This window comes from Mesoplodon mirus, assembly GCF_964341445.2.
Source record: "Mesoplodon mirus genome assembly, chromosome: 13".
In the NCBI taxonomy this organism is placed as follows: Eukaryota; Metazoa; Chordata; class Mammalia; order Artiodactyla; family Ziphiidae; genus Mesoplodon; species Mesoplodon mirus.
This window is the reverse complement of record NC_138989.1, coordinates 16,431,617-16,449,785: the sequence shown is the minus strand read 5'-3', so window position 1 is coordinate 16,449,785 and position 18,169 is coordinate 16,431,617. Positions and strand designations below refer to the sequence as shown.

Genomic DNA, 18,169 nt, shown 5'->3' with positions numbered 1-18,169 from the left:
TTGAAAATATCTGATCTAACAACCAGTACTGACGAGGATATATTCCCTTGGCAGCAAGCCAGCATCACATCAAATAAAACTTTTGGTCTGTGGCATTGTGTTGTATTCATTGTTTTGCTTTTTTGAGGCTGTCCCTCATTTGGTAAGAACTGAGACCTCTGGAGTTCAGCTGGAAAAGCTATTTCCCTGGGTTCTCACCACAACATTTAAACTTCTGCTGCCTGATTACCTGAGAGTGGGCGGATTGGACTTTAAGATCTCATCCTATTACTCTTCAAGGTATTAGGATAAGGCCAACTGGCTACAACCATAGGCTCTGTTTTCTCATTTCTGTCTCTACTGCCATAGGCCATGACTTCACTACTCCCAAGTCACTTAGCTAAACCTAGATAATGAGCATTTTGGGATTAGAGATTGCCTTACATATTTGTTTTCTATTGTATATGGCAGTTTTTAATACTTTATGAACTTAATGAAAATTCATTTCCTTAGTTTTAAAAACATTAAAAAATTGCAGTTATAATTCACATACCATAAAACTCACCCAAGGTAAGTGTATAATTCAGTAATTTTTAGTAAGTTTATAGAGCAGTGCATCTGTCTTCACAATCCAGTTTTAGAATTTTTCTATCTCGCCTCCCTCTCCCCCACCCCACCCCCGTCCCTGGAAAGTTCCTTCTGCCTCATTGTAGTCAGCCTCTACTGTGACTCCCCACCCCAGGCAACTACTGATCTGCTTTCTGTCACTATTCTTTTGTCCTCTCTAGAAATTCCAAATAATCAAAATTATATAATATATAGTCTTATGTGTTTGGTTTCTTTTACTTATACTTTTGAGGTTCATCCATGTTAGTGCATGCATTAGTAGTTCACTCCTTTTTATTGTTGAGGAATCTTTTTATTGTTTATCCCCTGTTGATGGACATTTAGATTGTTTCCAGTTTTTAGCTATTATGAATAAAATGATAAATAAAACTTGTCCATACAAGTTTTTGTGTGAACGTATGTTTCATTTTCTTCTGGGTAAATACCTACGTGTGGAATTATTGGGTAGTACAGTAAGTTTATGCTTAACTTTTTAAGAAACGGCAAAACTTTTCCAAAATGGGATTGTTCCAAGACCATTTGTTCAAAACATTGTCTTTTGCTTGTTGAATTACCTTTGTTGAAAATCAGTTGATCATAAATGTATAAGTTTATTTTTGGATTCTCTTTTTTTTCTTCTTTTCCTTTTTTTATTTTCTTTTTTTGTTTTGGTTTGTTTGTTTGTTTGAGTCTCTTTTCTGTTTCATTGACCCATATAACTATCCTTATGCCAGTGCCACACTGATTTGATTACTGAAGCTTTAGGGTAAGTTTTCAAACTGGGTAGCATGAGAACCAACTTGGTTTTTCTTTTTCAAAATTAAGCTGGCAGGACTTCCCTGGTGGTCCAGTGGTAAAGAATCCACCTTACAATTCAGGGGATGCGGGTTCTATCCCTGGTCGGGGAACAAAGATCCCACGTGCCGTGAGGCAACTAAGCCCACGTGCCACAACTACTGAGCTTGCACGCCTTAACTAGAGAGCCTGTGTGCTGCAGACTACAGAGCCCACGCACTCTGGAACCCATGCGCCACAACTACAGAGCCCATATGCCCTGGAGCCTGTATGCCACAACTAGAGAAGAGACAACCTGCCCGCCGCAACTAGAGAGAAGCCCGTGAGCTGTAACGAAAGATCCCGTGTGCCGCAACTAAGACCCGACGCAGCCAAAAATAAATAAAATAAATAAATAATAAATAAATCTCAAAAAAACCCCAAGAAACCTAAGAAACTGAAAGTTTCTATATATATAAAAAAATTAAGTTGGTTATTTAAGTTCTTTGTATTTCCAAATAAATTTTAGAATCAGCTTGTCAAATTCTACCAAGAAAAGTGTGCTGGGATTTTGACAGGGATTCCATAGAATCTGTTTGAGGACAGTTGCCATCTTAACAATATTGTCTTCTAGGCCAAGAACATGGTATAACTCTCCATTTTTTTCTGGGCTTTCCCCTATTTATCAGTGTGTTTGAGTCTTTAGTGTACAGATCTTCTTTTGATAAATTTATTCCTAAATATTTTATTCTTCATGATGCTATTAAGGGTGGAACTGCTTTTTTTAAAAAATAAATTTATTTATTTATTTATGGCTGCATTGGGTCTTCGTTGCTGCGCGTGGGCTTTTCTCTGGTTGCGGTGGGGCTTCTAATTGCGGTGGCTTCTGTTGCAGAGCACGGGCTCTAGGTGCGTGGGCTTCAGTAGTTGTGGTGCACAGGCTCAGGAGTTGTGGCTTGCAGGCTCAGGAGTTGTGGCACACAAACTTAGTTGCCCCACAGCATGTGGGATCTTCCCGGATCAGGGCTCAAACCTGTGTCCCCTGCATTGGCAGGCGGGTTCTTAACCACTGTGCCACCAGGGAAGCCCCCATTTCTAATGTTAATAACTTGTGTTTTTTCTCTCTTTCTCAGTCAGTCTAGCTAAAGGTTTGTTAATTTTGTTGACCTTTCAAGGAATCAGCTTTTGGTTTTCATTGATTTTTCTCTATTTTCTGTTTTCTACTTTATTGATTTCTGCTCTACTTTTTAATATTTCTGCTTGCTTTGGGTATAGTTTGTTCTTTAGTTTTTCAAGGTAGAAGCTTAGATTATTGATTTGTGATCTTCCTTTGTTATAGAGGTATTGATAGCTAAAGAAGTGTTTAGTGTTTTCATCTAAATGCTGCTTTAGCTGCAGCTCATACATTTTAGCTTATTGTGTTTTCATTTTCCTTCAGATCAAAATATTTTCTAATTTCCCTTATTATTTCTTCTTCATTGGTTATTTAGAAGCATGTTACTTAGTTTCTATATATTTTAAAATTTCCCAAATTTTCTTCTGTTGATTTATAGCTTAATTCCATTATTGTTGGAGAACTTTACATAATTTTAATTTTCAGAAGTTTATTGAGACTTATGACCTAGCATGTGGTTTATCCTGGAGGATACTCCGTGTGCACTTAGGAAGAATATATATTCCCTTGTTGTTGAATGGGGTGTTTTATAGATGTCAGGTCAGGTTCATTGATAGTGTTGTTTTCTACATTCTTGCTGATTTTCTGTCTAGTTTATCTATTATTGAGAGTGGAGGTTTTGAAATCGCCAACTATTATTTTTGTTTTTCTTTTCAATAATTATTTATTTATTTGGTTGCACCAGGTCTTAGTTGCAGCAGGTGGGCTCCTTTAGTTATGGCACTTGCGCTCCTTAGTTGTGGCATGCCTGTGGGATCTAGTTCCCTGACCAGGGATTGAACCTGGGCCCCCTGCATTGAGAGTGCGGAGTCTTAACCACTGCACCACCAGGGAAGTCCTTGAATTGACCTTCTTATCATTATAAAAAGTTCCTCTCTTTCTCTATTAACATCTTCTGTTTTAAAGTCTGTTTTATCTGTTGTCAGGTATAGCTACTCCAGCTTTCTTTTGGTTACTTGTGGTATATTTTTTTCCGTTCTTTTTTTTTAAATTTTTTTAGTAAAGTATACATAGCATGAAATTTACCATCTTAACCATTTTTACCTGTATAGTTCAGTGGTATTAAATATACTCATAATGTTGGGCAACCATTACCACTATTCAACTCCATAACCCTTTTCATCTTATAAAACTGAAACTCCACCCATTAAGCAGTAATTCCCCATTGCCTCCTTTCCCCCAGCCCCTAGCAACTGCCATTCTACTTTCTATGATTTCGACTACTCTGAATACTTCGTATCAGTAGAAGCATACAGAATTTGTCTTTTTGTGAATGGCTTATTTCACTTAGCATAATGTCCTCAAGGTTCATCCGTGTTGTGGCATATTGCAGAATTTCCTTCCTTTTTAAGGGTGAATAATATTCCATTGTATGTATAGCCCACATTTTGCTTATCCATTCATCCATCAGTGGGCACTCAGGTTGCTTGCATGTATTAGCTGTTGTAAATAATGCTACTTTGAACATGGACATACAAATATCTCTTCAGGATCCTGCTTTCAACTCTTTGGGGTTTATACCCAGAAGTAGAATTACTGGATCATATAGTCATTCTATTTCTAAGTTTCTGAGGAACTGCCATACCATATTCCACAGCAGCTGTACTGTTTTACATTCCCACCGGTAGTGCACAGGGGTTCCAGTTTTCTCCACATTCTCTCCAACACTCGTTCTTTTCTGTCTTGTTGTTGTTGTTTTTAATAGTGGCCATCCTAATGGGTTTGAGGTAGTGTCCCACTACAGTTTTGATTTGCATTCCCCTAATGATTCGTGACACTGAGCATTTTTCATGTGCTCTAGGCCATTCATGTATCTTCTTTGGAGAAATGTCTGTTTGAGTCCTTTGCCTATTTTTTGAATTGGGTTGTTTGGGGGTTTTTTGTTATGTTTTAGGAGTTCTCTACATATTCTGCATATTAATCCCTTATCAGATACATGATTTGCAAATATTTTCTCCAATTTTGTGGGTTGCCTTTGTTACACTGTTAATAGTGTTTTTTTTGTTTGTTTGTTTGTTTTTGCGGTACGTGGGCCTCTCGCTGTTGTGGCCTCTCCCGTTGTGGAGCACAGGCTCTGGATGCGCAGGCTCGGCGGCCATGGCTTATGGGCCCAGCCGCTCCATGGCATGTGGGATCTTCCTGGACCGGGGCACGAACCCGCGTCCCCTGCATCGGCAGGCGGACTCTCAACCACTGCGCCACCAGGGAAGCCCCTATACGTGGATTTTTGACTGTGCCAGTGCCAGCACCCCTAACCCCCTATCTTGTTCAAGGGTCAACTGTATTTCATTCCATGAGTCTATATCCTTATTTAAGACAGTGTATAGATTTTTTTAAAAAATATTTATTTATTTATTTGGTTGTGCTGGGTCTTAGTTGTGCCAGGCGGGCTCCTTAATTGCGACTTGAGGGCTCCTTAGTTGCAGTTCGCCTGCTCCTTAGTTGTAGCACATGAACTCCTTAGTTGTGGCATGTGAGCTCTTAGTTATGGCATGCATGTGGGATCTAGTTCCCTGACCAGGGATAGAACCCAGGCCCCCTGTATTGGGAGCACAGAGTCTTAACCACTGTGCCACCGGGGAAGTCCCAATGTATAGATTACTTTAGCAGAACCCAGTCAATGTATTTGTCATTGATACATTTGAGGTAGTCCATAATTTTCTTCAATAAAGTGTCTTAATTGACCCATGCCTTTTTACCTTCTCTTTGCCATTAAAATATGTGAGAAAATATGCCATCTACACATAGAAGAGTCGGCTGATGTGAGAATGTTACTTCTTTTGTCCAGCTGGGCTTAGTGAAGTCTTAGAACTGGTTAGTGTTTATGACACCATCAACAAATTTGCAAGAGTTAAACCTGGTAAAGAGGACAACAGACGTAAGAAAAATAGGGTTCAGAGATCAGGGCTGTAGAGAGACCTGGTATTGCCTCTCTTACCTTCTGCAAAGCCAAGTGTCAAAACTTCAGTCAGAGCCTCTATAATTTGAACTTTCTTGGCTGTCCATTAGGTAGAGTACCATCTTAATAAGCACCAGTGCAGTGAAGAATTTGGTCTAATATTATTTTTACATCCCAGGAACTGGACATATGAATAGTCCTTTGATTTGACTGTAACAGATAATTCTGTAGAACGAATCTCTCTTTTCCATTGAGTCTCCAATGACTGTATGTCTTCATCAGAGGCTGGCAATTTTTACTCTACCATGAAGCATAGACTATGCTCCAATTCTCTCTTTCCCAATTCTGTCTTCCTCTCTGTCTTCTCAAATACTTCTGAATCCAGCAGGATAGGCAGTGGAAACATGAAGGAGGTAGACAGGTTAAATGGGTAGGTTTGAATTCTGTTTAGGAGATGGTGAGTGGAGACCTGGGACTTCCCTAATTGGGCAGGATTCATTCCTAATCCTCATGCGGGGGCCTGGGCAGTTACCCCTGAGAGCCGGGGATGATGCCAAAGATGAATGATGGGGAAGAGGCCAAAGCCATAGATTCTAGTCTTATCAGTGCCTATGGCTCACTGTGTGACTTTGACAAGCTCCTTAACCCTGATAGACAGTTTTTCAGAAGAGAGTTTGTGTAATGATTTTGCTTGTCCCTCACAAATCAATGTCCTTCCATCACCTGGTTTTAGTCCACCTTTCTAGTCATTCTTTCCATAGTTATTGAGCATTTGCTATATGATGGGAACCTTTATCAAGAACTGGCAGCAGGAAGGTGTGGAGATGAAGGCTATTCTAAGCTTGTTTTATACACTTACATATTCATTGGACAGAAGCTCTGTTTTCATCTCTGAACTTATCCTGGTGTCTGGCACTTACTAACTGCTCATTAAGTTTGTGTTACGTGGACAAATATTCTGTTCCTATACCTGGGAATCACAATTCTGTTGCTAATTATAATCTATCAGATTGTCATTGCAACAAAACAATTTGATAGTGTCATGAGTTTTGGCCTAATTTCTCCAGGTCTATAGTTGGTTTTCTGTTCTACCCGTGGAACCCTGAAAAATGAATTTTAGCCTACCACAGTTTAAGTGTATGGCTTTCTTGCCTAAAAACATATGGCAACAGAAGCTCAATATTTAGTGACTACACAGTAATTCCATAAAAACTTTAATTAAACTGTAGAGGCTGTATCTGGAACTATTGAAAGCTATTGGAATCTATTAAAACTGTGAAGAATATAGTTACACAATGAATGTGACAATATCTTTGTACTCAAAATAACACTTGAAAACTAGATAAATGTACTACGATATTTATTACTATTTTATTTGAACTTTTAAGTTTTAATTTATTCAGTTATTCCAATTTGATCAACTTGTTCAAGGATATAGACCTCTATATCATAGCAGCATATATCAGACAGTCTTTCTAGAATCTCAGAAAATATACTTGACCATTTGGCAAATAAATACTTAGTAGTGAAACATTTTGAAAGAATATCTTCTTCCCACACTCAAGAAAAAAAAAAAATGAGTATTTACTCACATGGACCTTGCAGATGAGCTGAAGAATTTCTTTTTATCCTAAAGTTTGCCTTCTCTTGTTGGAAAACAATGCCTAGCATAGTCCTGTAGGTGAAATGTGTAATTATAAAGCCCTACACAAAGCTCTACTTATCAGCTTCTTTCAGAAGCTGAGATGTTGAGCATTAAGGTTTTCTGTTGTCCCACCTCTGCTTAACTATTCAGCTTTTTAACTGGAGAATCATTCTCTGCCTCCTCCATTTTTATTTTAATAGGAAACCTCCATTTTAGAGGAATACAATATCAATTGGACTCAGAAGCTGGGAGCTGGAATTAGTGGTCCAGTTAGGTAAGAGACCCATGTGCAAACTATGACACAATTGTTCTAAAGAGGACCTGTTCGAAATACATCTTAAGTTAGAAGCATTAGGTTTGCCAGATTTGTGAAACAGCCTTAATTTAACAAGCAGAGGTATTTATGATAGGCTTTTTCTCATCCATTTAGAAATATATTTAAGTGATGAAGTCACATGATCTGTAACAGAATCATTTAAGATGTTGATACCATGGAGCCCCCGTATGAGTCACTTGTAGCCAGCAGAGGCCATTTTGTCTTTCTTGGCCAGCATCAAGTTGGTTTCACATGTCTAAGGCCTGTGAAGGGTGGGTGAGATGCCTTTCTGCCTTTCCATCTGCTAGACCTGGGGGCAAGTTTGTTCTGATGTGCCTGGATATATTTTTGATTAGAAGCACAGTTCTCAAAGAACAGCTTGCTAAATTAGTTTTCACTGTAACTTAGATAATTTCTGATTGAACTTTTTTCTCCAAATCTAGAGTCTGTGTGAAGAAATCTACCCAAGAACGGTTTGCACTGAAAATTCTTTTTGATCGTCCAAAAGCTAGAAATGAGGTATGGTCCATTATTGCCTTGATTTGCCTAAATATTTGAAGTGCCTAAGAATTATTCTTTTTACAAGTAAGGCAGCTTCATGGAGAGAATACAGAGATTCACAAAGAATTTTATGTTCATACTTACTCTGTTTATATTCATACTTTTTGCTATTCCATGTTATCATTATAAAGTTCTTCATCCATCAATACCAAAAGCTGTTAGTGAAGTCTTGCTTCCTTTCAAACCACCTTTTGTTCTTTTTCAATTAATGCAATTCTTATACCCCAAAATACTCAGGTTTACTTCAGCTTTTGCTTATTGGAAAAGGTCTTTAAAGAGTGGAGATAAAATAGTATGAGGAAGGTTCTAGTGAATAGTGTATTGAAAAGGTGTTGCAGGAGAACTCTGAGGATGTATTTCTAGTTTTTAATAATAGGCATTTGTTTAAAATTATTTGGATGTGGTGATGACATGTTAATAATATGCAATGAAGGACTTATTCTTTTGCTTAGAGATATATGAATAATTTCTGAAATAAGATGTATTATTTACCAAATTTTTCATTTGCTAATAGATAGGACAGTAGAAGTAAATAAATCTGTTGGTGAGGTTTTTTCATGGAAAGAGCATTAAGGAGGTAATCTGTGTATGAAAACACTTTTTTTTTTTAACGTCATTCCAGGTGATAAGGTTTTTTACTGTAATAGGCTCATCCCCAGGCCTAGTGTGGTCAGTTTTGGGGGGAAAGTTTGGAGAGAAAATGTTGGCATCCCCCAAGTACAGAAACATTTCCTCTGTTCTTCTTTAAGGTACGTCTGCACATGATGTGTGCCACACACCCAAATATAGTTCAAATCATTGAAGTGTTTGCTAACAGTGTACAGTTTCCTCATGAGTCCAGCCCCAGGTAAGACTACACAGGGTCATTATCACATGACCACCTCTCCATATGTAAGCCAAGGTGTAGTGGGGTCTTCTTTTCTTTTGTGCCCTCTTTCTCTCCCCTCCCTTCCCTCCCTCCCTGCCTGCCTCCCTCCCTTCCTCTTTCTTTTTCTTCTCTCCTTTACTTTTTAACTTGGAAATTTTCAAACATTTGTAAAAGAATCATGTAATGAGTCCTTAAGTACCCATCACCCAACCTCAACAGTTATCAACTCTTTGCCAGCCTTGCTTCATCTATACCCTACCCACTCTCCTGGCCCCCCCTGAGTAATGTGGAATTAAAACAGATTCTATTTCAAATTAGCAAAAGGAGACCAAATATTATTCTAGGCAATGTCTTAGAAGTTGATATGGCAAAAAGCCCTTATTGCTGAATCTGACATTCCTTTTAAAGGAAGAAATCAACATCATTCTTTTAGCCTCCAAATGTTTGGCAAGCTCATTGGGTGTCATTCTAAATCTCTTCCAGGGAATTCAGAGTTAAATAAGGTATGGTTTCCATTGAAGGGACTGAGATGTAAACCTATTATTCTAGCAGTGTGATAGGTACCAAGGAGAGGCATGCATAAAATATTTTGAGCGGGGCTTCCCTGGTGGCGCAGTGGTTGAGAGTCCGCTTGCCGATGCGGGGGACATGGGTTCGTGTCCCGGTCCGGGAAGATCCCACATGCCGCGGAGCGGGTGAGCCCGTGAGCCATGGCCGCTGAGCCTGCGTGTCCGGAGCCTGTGCTCCACAACGGGAGAGGCCACAACAGTGAGAGGCCCGGGTACCGCAAAAAAAAAAAAAAAAAAAATATTTTGAGCTTACAAAGGAGGAGAGCTGCCCCCTGTAGGCTGGGGAGGCGAGGTGTCTCAGAGCGGTTACGTGGGGGCAAGGACTTGAAGGGGGTGAGTAGGAGTTTTCCAGATGGAAAAAGATGAATTTGTAAAGAAGAATGGGAAATCAAATGATTATTTCTTAAAATTGTGCTCTGTTGGTGAAAGCATTTGGATGGAAGCTGGAAGCATTTATATCAAAGAGTGGTAACCAAAATTCGGATTTTTTTTTTGACAACATGAGAATTTTTGCTTTTATTTAGTAGCTGTGTAACCCTATCTGGCTGTCTTGCTGGGCATGCTGTATGGAAAACTAGTGGAGTGGGGGCAGAGAGTAGAGAGGGGGACACACACACACACACACACACACACACACACACACACACACGCGCGCGCGAATAACCAAGACAGCCCAACTGAATGACTTGATATTCATGTCCTATACAAAGTCGTATTCTGTTTTCGATACACTTCCCTAAAATGTATATACAAGTTAAGTATATATAAGAATATATAAGAATCCTCAAAAGGATCATTGTCTTCAAAACTAATTCTTCTGCTTTCTTTTAGCTTCTTAGAAACCTTTAGGTCAGGGATAGTCCTTATTCATAGTGTCCAGCTGGTACTGACAAGGGATCCAACTCAAAGGGGCTTGGTAGGACTAGATTTAGGAAGTAGTAACACTTTGTAGATGAGGTATCTAGGTTAGCTACTTGATGTTTCAGTTTTGTTTTGTTTTGTTTTGTTTTTTAACTTAACAAAATCAAATGCTTTCAAACAGGGCTCGACTCTTAATTGTAATGGAGATGATGGAAGGGGGAGAGCTATTTCACAGAATCAGCCAGCACCGGCACTTTACAGAGAAGCAAGCCAGCCAAGTAACAAAGCAGGCAAGTTAACCCCGGGTACCAATCAAACTGCCAACAGTGTTGGTTAACAAGCACAATTTCATTGGGGGGAATAAAAGAAAGCTTGAAGAAAAGCTCTATTTGATCTCTCATTGCCTGCTTTGTTATGTAATTAGAAAAGATGCCTTGACAGGAGGAATGTGACCCCCTTTTATGCTTTGGTTGGGGGGACCTGTATTCTTAAGTGGTTTTCAATTGTTTGCCTATGATAAAATTTAAATAAAACTCTGGAAGGAAGGTAATCTTAACTCCTTTTTAGATTGTAGATAATCTTTAGACGTATAGCTTCCAAGCACTGTTATTGGACTTTGAGATAAAATGCTAGTGATACTACCTGAAAGACTGTATGGTGTAAAAATATGTTCTAAGGCAATTACATATAAGATACTTTTTGCTTATGAGTCACCTTTCTCTCATCAGATTTTAATAGTAGTCTAAGGTCTTTGTAATTCTGGGTTATTCCTGGTTTTATGTTCTCTCTATTTTGACATCACATTTTATTGCTAGAGGAATGATGTACATCACAAACAATACTAGGAATCCAACTGGAAATAACCTCATGAGGAGATGAAAAAGCTAAACCCTCAAGGTTTCTCTTCAGGCCAAGCAAGCAAAGCAGAGAGAAGCAGGACACATAGCCCAACTGGTTCTTCATGAAAAAATTCTTCCAAATTTTCTGTGAGCCTCAAGCATTTTTTGACGCCTCCTTTCTGGTAGGGAGGAACTGATATTTGGAATGCCAAGGCAATTCCATACAGAGTGTTAAAGAACAGATAAAATCTGTTCTATTTGATTTTAAAAATTATAGCTTGTATTTTTCAAATATTAGGACTAAAGTATGAGCTCTGATAATCTTCTGTAAAACCAGACTCCTTTAAATCCACCTAAACAGGCAACATTTTCAACCAGTGGGACGGGCAGATTAGAACATCAGGTGGAAAAATCCATTCAACTGCTTTCTGTTGTTCTTGAAAGCAGAACTTCAAGCTGGGCTCCCTGAAGAGTGCAGGTTTCCTTTGAGTCAGGCGTTAGTGCCGCTGCCCTGCTAGGGGGAAGCCAGGCTCTCTGAAGACTGCCTGGCCCAGTGTTTGCTTCGCAGTACTTGTCACATCTCAGATTAATGGAAGTGCAAGTATTTCATTTTTCCCATTTCATACAGGATTTAACCATCAGTTTATTATGACAAAGAATTGTCTTACTGTTGTATTTTTTCTTTTTGTTGAACAAAATACAGCTTAATTCATTTCTATTTCTCGATATCTGAAGTCTTACTTAATTTCTGCTTTAAAACTGAAAACTGACCACAGTCTTAACTGACTTAGTAAGGATCATTTTTTAACATCCTGAGTTCTCTAAACCAGGGGAATTAAAGAACTATCTTTTCTAAGATATGGTTGCTCCATTATGTCCTTTCCAGATAGCTTTGGCTCTACAGCACTGTCACTTGTTAAACATCGCACACAGAGACCTCAAGCCTGAAAATCTGCTCTTCAAGGATAACTCTTTGGTGAGATGACTTGCTCTTCTGTATTTTAGTGCTGCTACTCTCAATATAGTTCAGGAACAGTGTGTAGGTGTGTATATGTTTGGAGTGCTCTGAATCCATGGTGAAGAGGCTTTAGGCCAAAGTGCTTCAAGCACGGGCTTCCCTGGTGGCACAGTGGTTGAGAGTCCGCCTGCTGATGCAGGGGACACGGGTTCGTGCCCCGGTCCAGGAAGATCCCACATGCCGCGGAGCGGCTGGGCCCATGAGCCATGGCCACTGAGCCTGCACGTCCGGAGCCTGTGCTCCGCAACGGGAGAGGCCTGCGTACCGCAAAAAACAAACACACAAAAATAAACAAAGTGCTTCAAGCAGCTTGCTTTTCCCATATCTGTTCCCTTGCTAGAGGCTCAGAGAAATTGTACCATACCCCTAGCATCGATCATTTTGGATGACACTAATGTGTGTTTGTACCTAAGGACTTCAGATTTTGGATATTATTTGCAAGGACTTTGGGAAGGGGCAGGAATCTATATGCTGTTATATGTTACCTTGGAACTTAATGGTTGTGTTTAGTGTTAACCCTCATAAGGTGTGTTTTCCTCTCCAGCCCCAATCCATGCCCCGTGCACTGTGTCCCACCAGATAACTTACTCTGGCTATCATGAAGCTGATGTTGAGGGTGAAGCAGCACCCTAGATTGATGAGAGATAATGGGCCAATAGAGTCAGGAGGCATCTTGATTTTAGTGCTGCCTTTACAAGTTATAAAACAGGGATAACTGTGAGTGGGTAGAAATTCCTTACTTCTGTATTACTAAGAACAGTTTCTAAGTATGAATCATTGTCTCCAGAGCTGAAGACATGCTACTCATAGGTTCAGGTCTCAGCTAGAAACTCCTGAGAGCTTAAGGTAACATGTCTTGCACCTGCATTTTCCTTTAACGTTTTCCGAGAACTCTGGAGCAGTGACCCCCATTTGTTTTATTTCAGGATGCCCCAGTGAAGTTGTGTGACTTTGGATTTGCCAAAATTGACCAAGGTGACTTGATGACACCTCAGTTCACCCCATATTATGTAGCACCTCAGGTAAGCATGTGCTGTTTCTTCCGTAGGATGTGTCACCAAGCTGCCTGTACACTCACGTTTCTTCCATTCCACAGTATGGGTGGGTGTATATTACAAATGGAAGAAGGAGGACTCAGCTTCATAAACCTATAGCCTGCTTAATTTGGTGCAGGCATTTTATTCTTTTAAAAGCAGCCTTATTGAGGTATGATTAATATACAAAATACTTCTACATTAAGTGTAGTTTGATGAGTTTTGACAAATGGATACTCCTGCATGAACATCACCAAAGTCAAGATAAAAAACATTTCCATCACTTCAAAAACTGTCTTGTGTGCCTTTGCAGTCATTCTGCTCCCAACTTAATCCCCTTAATTAAAACCACTGATCTACTTTCTGTCATTATTGGTTAGTTTTGCCTGTTGTAGAATTTCATAAAAATGGAATTCTGTACCTTTTTTGTTTCACTTCTTTGGCTCAGCATGTTTTTGAGATCCATGTTGCTGTATTTATCAGTAATTAGTTCCTTTTTAATGCTGAGTAGTATTCCATCATATGACCAAGCCACATTTGTTTATCCATTCACTGACTGATGGCCATTTGGGGTTGTTTCCTATTTTTCACCATTAGGAATAAAGTTGCTAGGAACATTCATTTACGAATTTTGGGGGACATACCCATCCCCTTTAGGTAAAATCTTTTTCCAAAATGGTTGTGTGCACCACTAATGTAATGTAAATGTTCCAGTTTCTTCACATTCTTATCACCAGCTTATGTTTGTTAGTGTTTATAATCTTGGTCATTCTGGTAGGTATGTTCGTGTTATTTTGTTACGGATTTAATTATAGCATTTTCCTGATGGCTACTGTTGTTGAATATTTTTTCATGTGTCTACTGGCTGTTCTATTGTGAAATATGGGTACAACATTCTGTACAATGTGTACAGAATGTCTATATATTCTGTGTAGTATGGGTAGAAATCTTTTGCCCTTTTTGTGTTGGTTTATAAATGAGATATAAGAATTTTTTAAATTATATTCTGGATACAAGTTCTTTGTCATATTTATGTATTAATATTTTACTGCTGCTGTAACAAATTGCCACAAACTTAGTAACTTAAAACAGCATACATTTATTACCTTACAGTTTTGGAGGTCAGAAGTCTGAAATGGTTCAGGATGTCAGCAGGACTGTGTTCCTTTTGGAGGCTCTAGGGGAGAATCCATTCCCTTGCCTTTTCAGCTTCTGAGGCCACCTGCATTCTTTGGCTTGTGGCTTCTTCCTCCATTTTCAAAGACAGCAGTGTAGGTAGCATCTTCCAGTCTCTCTGACTCTGACCAGGTCCAATTACATTGGACCCACCTGGGTAATCCAGGATAATCCCCCATCTCAAGATTCTTAATTTAATCAAATCTTAGAAGTCCCTTTTGCTATGTAAGGTAACATATTCATAGGTTCCAGGGATTAGGACAGGACTTCTTTGGGAGGCCATTATCCTGCCTACAACATATATATTATGAATATTTCTCTCAGTCTGTGGCTTGCATTTCAGTTTTCTTTTTTTTTTTTGGCCGTGCCACATGGCATGTGGGATCTTAGTTCCCTGATCAGGGATCGAACCCATGCCCCCTGCATTGGAAGCACAGAGTCTTAGCCACTGGACTGCCAGGGAAGTCCCCATCAGTTTTCTTAATGATCTTTTGAATAGTAGAAGTTTTAAATATTGATCAAGTCCAATTCACCAATTTTTTTTTCAATGGTTAGTGCTTTTTGTTCCTAAGAAGTCTTTCCGTATCCATGGAGATGAAGATTTTCTCATGTTTTCTTATTAAAGGTTATAGTTTTAGCTTTTATATTTTAGACTGTGATCCATTTGAGGTGTGTGTGTGTGTGTGTGTGTGTGTGTGTGTGTGTGTAAAGGGTCAAGCTTCTTTTTTTCCCTTATGGATGTCGTTTCCATATCACTTGTTGAAAAGACTATCCTTGCCTCACTGAATTACCTTACAGTTTTGTCAAATTGAATTATTTTGCAGTTTTGTTGAAAATCAATTGACCATATATGTGTTGGTCTATTCTAGGCTCTATTCTGTTTATTTGATACATACATCTATATATCATCTGGATCACTGTAGCTTTATATTAAGTCTTGACCTCAGATAGTGTAATAAGTCCTTCAAATGTATTCTTTTTCAAAATTGTTTTCACTATTCTGGATCCTTTGCATTTCTCTGTAAATTTTAGAATTCAATTCTCTATGACAGAAAAGCCTCCTGGGATTTGATTTGAATTGTATTTAACCTATAGATGAATTTGAAGAGAATTGACATCTTAACAATATAAAGTCTTCTATTCAATGAACATGGTATATCTTTCCTTTTATTTAGGTCTTTAATTTTTCTCAAAAACATTTATATTTCTTAGTGTATAGGTTTTATACCTGTTTTCTTAAATTTTTTCCTATATTTTATGTTTTTGGAAATTACTGGAAATGATATTTTTAAAGATTTCATTTTCCTATTGTTTGTTTATAGATTGTAGAGAGATAAATGATTTTTGATCCCTTGAATCCTGGGATCTTGCCTAAATCACTTATTAATTCTAGTAGATTTTAAAAATAGATTTGTTAAGATTTTCTACATACAAAGTCATGTCATCTGTGAATAAAGATAGTTTTACTTTGTTCTTTCCAGTATGTTTGCCTTTTATTTCTTTTCTTTCCCTTATTGTGTTGGCTAGGACTACCAGTTGAATATAAGTGATGAGAGCAAACGTCCTTGCCTTGTTCCTGATCTTACAGAAAAAACGTTCAGTCTTTCACCATTAAGTATGATATTAACTGTTATGTTTTTTGCAGATGTCCTTTATCAGGTTGAGGAAGTTTCCTTCTGTTCCTAGTTTACTGAAAGGGAATGTGTTAAATTTTACCCAATGCTTTTTCTGCATCTATTGAACTGATGATATATTTTTTCTTCTTTATTTTGTTAATATGATGAATTAATTGATTTTCAGGCATTATACCAATCTTACATTCCAAAGATAAAACTCACTTAGTCATGATGATTCATTTGTTTTGCTAATATTTTGTTAAGGATTTTGTGTTTTTTAACAAAAGAGATATTGGTCCATAATCTTTTCTCATAATGTCTTTGCCTTGTTTTAAGGTATCAGGGTAATAATGCTGACATCATACTATTAGTTGGGAAATGTGTCTTCCTCCTTTATTTTCTGAAACAGTTTGTGTAAGATTGGTATTTTGGAGTTTTCATTGTGGATTTTTAATGATGTAATCAATATTAAAATAGGTATAGATCTATTGAATTTTTATATTTCTTCTTGAGCCAGTTTTAATAATTTGTGTCTTTAAGAAATTTGACTGTTTTTTAATTTATTGGCATAAAATTATGATAATCCCTTATTAACCTTTTAAATCTTTGTAGGATCTATAGAGATGGAGGTGGAAGTCTGGAAGTTGGCTTGCTGCTTCTGCAGTTAGTCCTTTAGCATGGGGGTAGGGAATTGAGTCAGTCTACTTAGGAGTTGAGCTTAGTGTGAGCTCTGTTGCTATTGTTATTTTTACTGTGTCACTGGCTCGAGATTCCTCTCTTGTTACCTTGTGCTTAGGGTGGGGTTTGGGGTGCCACAGGTTTGTGTTTTTTTTTAAGTGTTTCTTCTCCATCTTCATCTTTGGCATTGGCTGTGTGCCTCTGCCTCAGAGGGGCTTTCGCTTCACAGTCTTTTTCTGCCACTAACAGTGGACTGCTGTTACTTATTACTTGGTGCTTGCTAGCCTGATGGAGGGTGATGGCAACGATGGGTGGAGAGGTATCTCTTCTGAACCAGCCTCAGTCTTGGTCAGGTCCTGTTTTCTTGAGTCTCAAGAGCAGAAGAGCCTGCGAGTGGGTGTGAATGCCCCTTGTTTCCATGGCTCCTAAGGGGTCTGCTAGCCCCAACTTTGCCTTTAGCAATTTGTTAAAAATTTAGCCAAATTCTCTTTATGCTTATGGCATGCTATAATGCTTTCTCCTGGGCTGTGTCACAGATGAGCCAGTCTTTATGTGTTTTCTCTTCTTGGAAGGGACAAGAATACTTTGTTGCTTTTAGACCTCTGATGAGTTCAAGAAAAGTGATGATTTTATAGTTTATGATTTTATAGTTTATCTGGATTTTCCTTGCTGTTAGGGTGAGAGTGACACCCTTTCCAGCTCTCTACATCCTAGACAGAAACAGCAGTTCCAGCCATTTGATTATAGTATGGGTGTTTATTTTTCCTGCTAGGGGTTTATTGAGCTCCTTGGATCTGTCAGTTTATGATGTTTACCAATTTAGGAAAATTTTCAGACATTTATTCAAATATTTTTGTGCTTGTCCTCTCTGTGCCATTTTAACGAGACTCCAGTTATATGTATGTTAGGTCACACACTGAGCACTGAGGTTCTGATCTTTTTTTTTTTCCTTCATTTTTTTTTTTTTTCTATCTGTGCTCCACTTTGGCTAGATTCTATTGCTAGGTCTTCAATTTCACGACTCTTCTGCATTGTCTAATCTGTGAATTTCCTCACTTCAGATTTATATAATCTGTTTCTCTTCTCATTTTGTTAATGTTTCCCTTTAAGTACCTCAGCATATTTAATAACTTATTTAAATCCTTGTCTGCTGATTGCATCATCTGTCATTTCTGAGTCTGCTTCTGTTGATTGATTTCTTCCTTCCTGGCTACAGATCCCATTTCCTGGCTCTGGATAACATTTTTCTGCTTCCTTGCATGTCTAAGAAATTTTGATTGGATGCTGGATCTTATAATATTATGTTGATGAATGTCTGGATTTTGTTGTCATTGAAGAGTATTAAAGATTGTTTTGGCGAGTGGTTAAGTTACTTGTGGATTAGCTTGATTGTTTTGAAACTCGTTTTTAAGTTCTGTCAGGGCAAGTCTAGAACAGGATTTATTCTAGGGCTACTTCAACCCTATTCCCCAGATGAATCACTTCTGGGTCCTCTATTGATGCCCCACATGTTCAGCGAGGTCTCTTTACTCTGGCTAGTTGGAGCTCAGATACCT

The 18,169-nt window shown here is 38.4% G+C and overlaps 1 protein-coding gene across 7 annotated transcripts in view; it reads left to right on the top strand.

The window, feature by feature from the left end:
* Window positions 1-18,169, top strand: part of MAPKAPK5 (MAPK activated protein kinase 5) — a 38,649-nt gene that overhangs the window by 3,652 nt on the left and 16,828 nt on the right. For 3 of the 7 annotated variants that reach the window (XM_082641402.1, XM_082641397.1, XM_082641399.1), the window contains exons 2-7: window positions 7,278-7,351; window positions 7,837-7,912; window positions 8,704-8,801; window positions 10,434-10,542; window positions 11,978-12,067; window positions 13,036-13,131. In XM_082641402.1, coding sequence (XP_082497528.1) covers window positions 8,716-8,801; window positions 10,434-10,542; window positions 11,978-12,067; window positions 13,036-13,131 — 381 coding nt within the window. In that variant the 5' untranslated portion in view covers window positions 7,278-7,351; window positions 7,837-7,912; window positions 8,704-8,715. Of the gene's footprint in view, window positions 1-7,277; window positions 7,352-7,836; window positions 7,913-8,703; window positions 8,802-10,433; window positions 10,547-11,977; window positions 12,068-13,035; window positions 13,132-18,169 lie in introns of all 7 variants that reach the window. The other 4 variants (XM_082641400.1, XM_082641401.1, XM_082641398.1 and 1 more) reach the window with 3 other exon arrangements.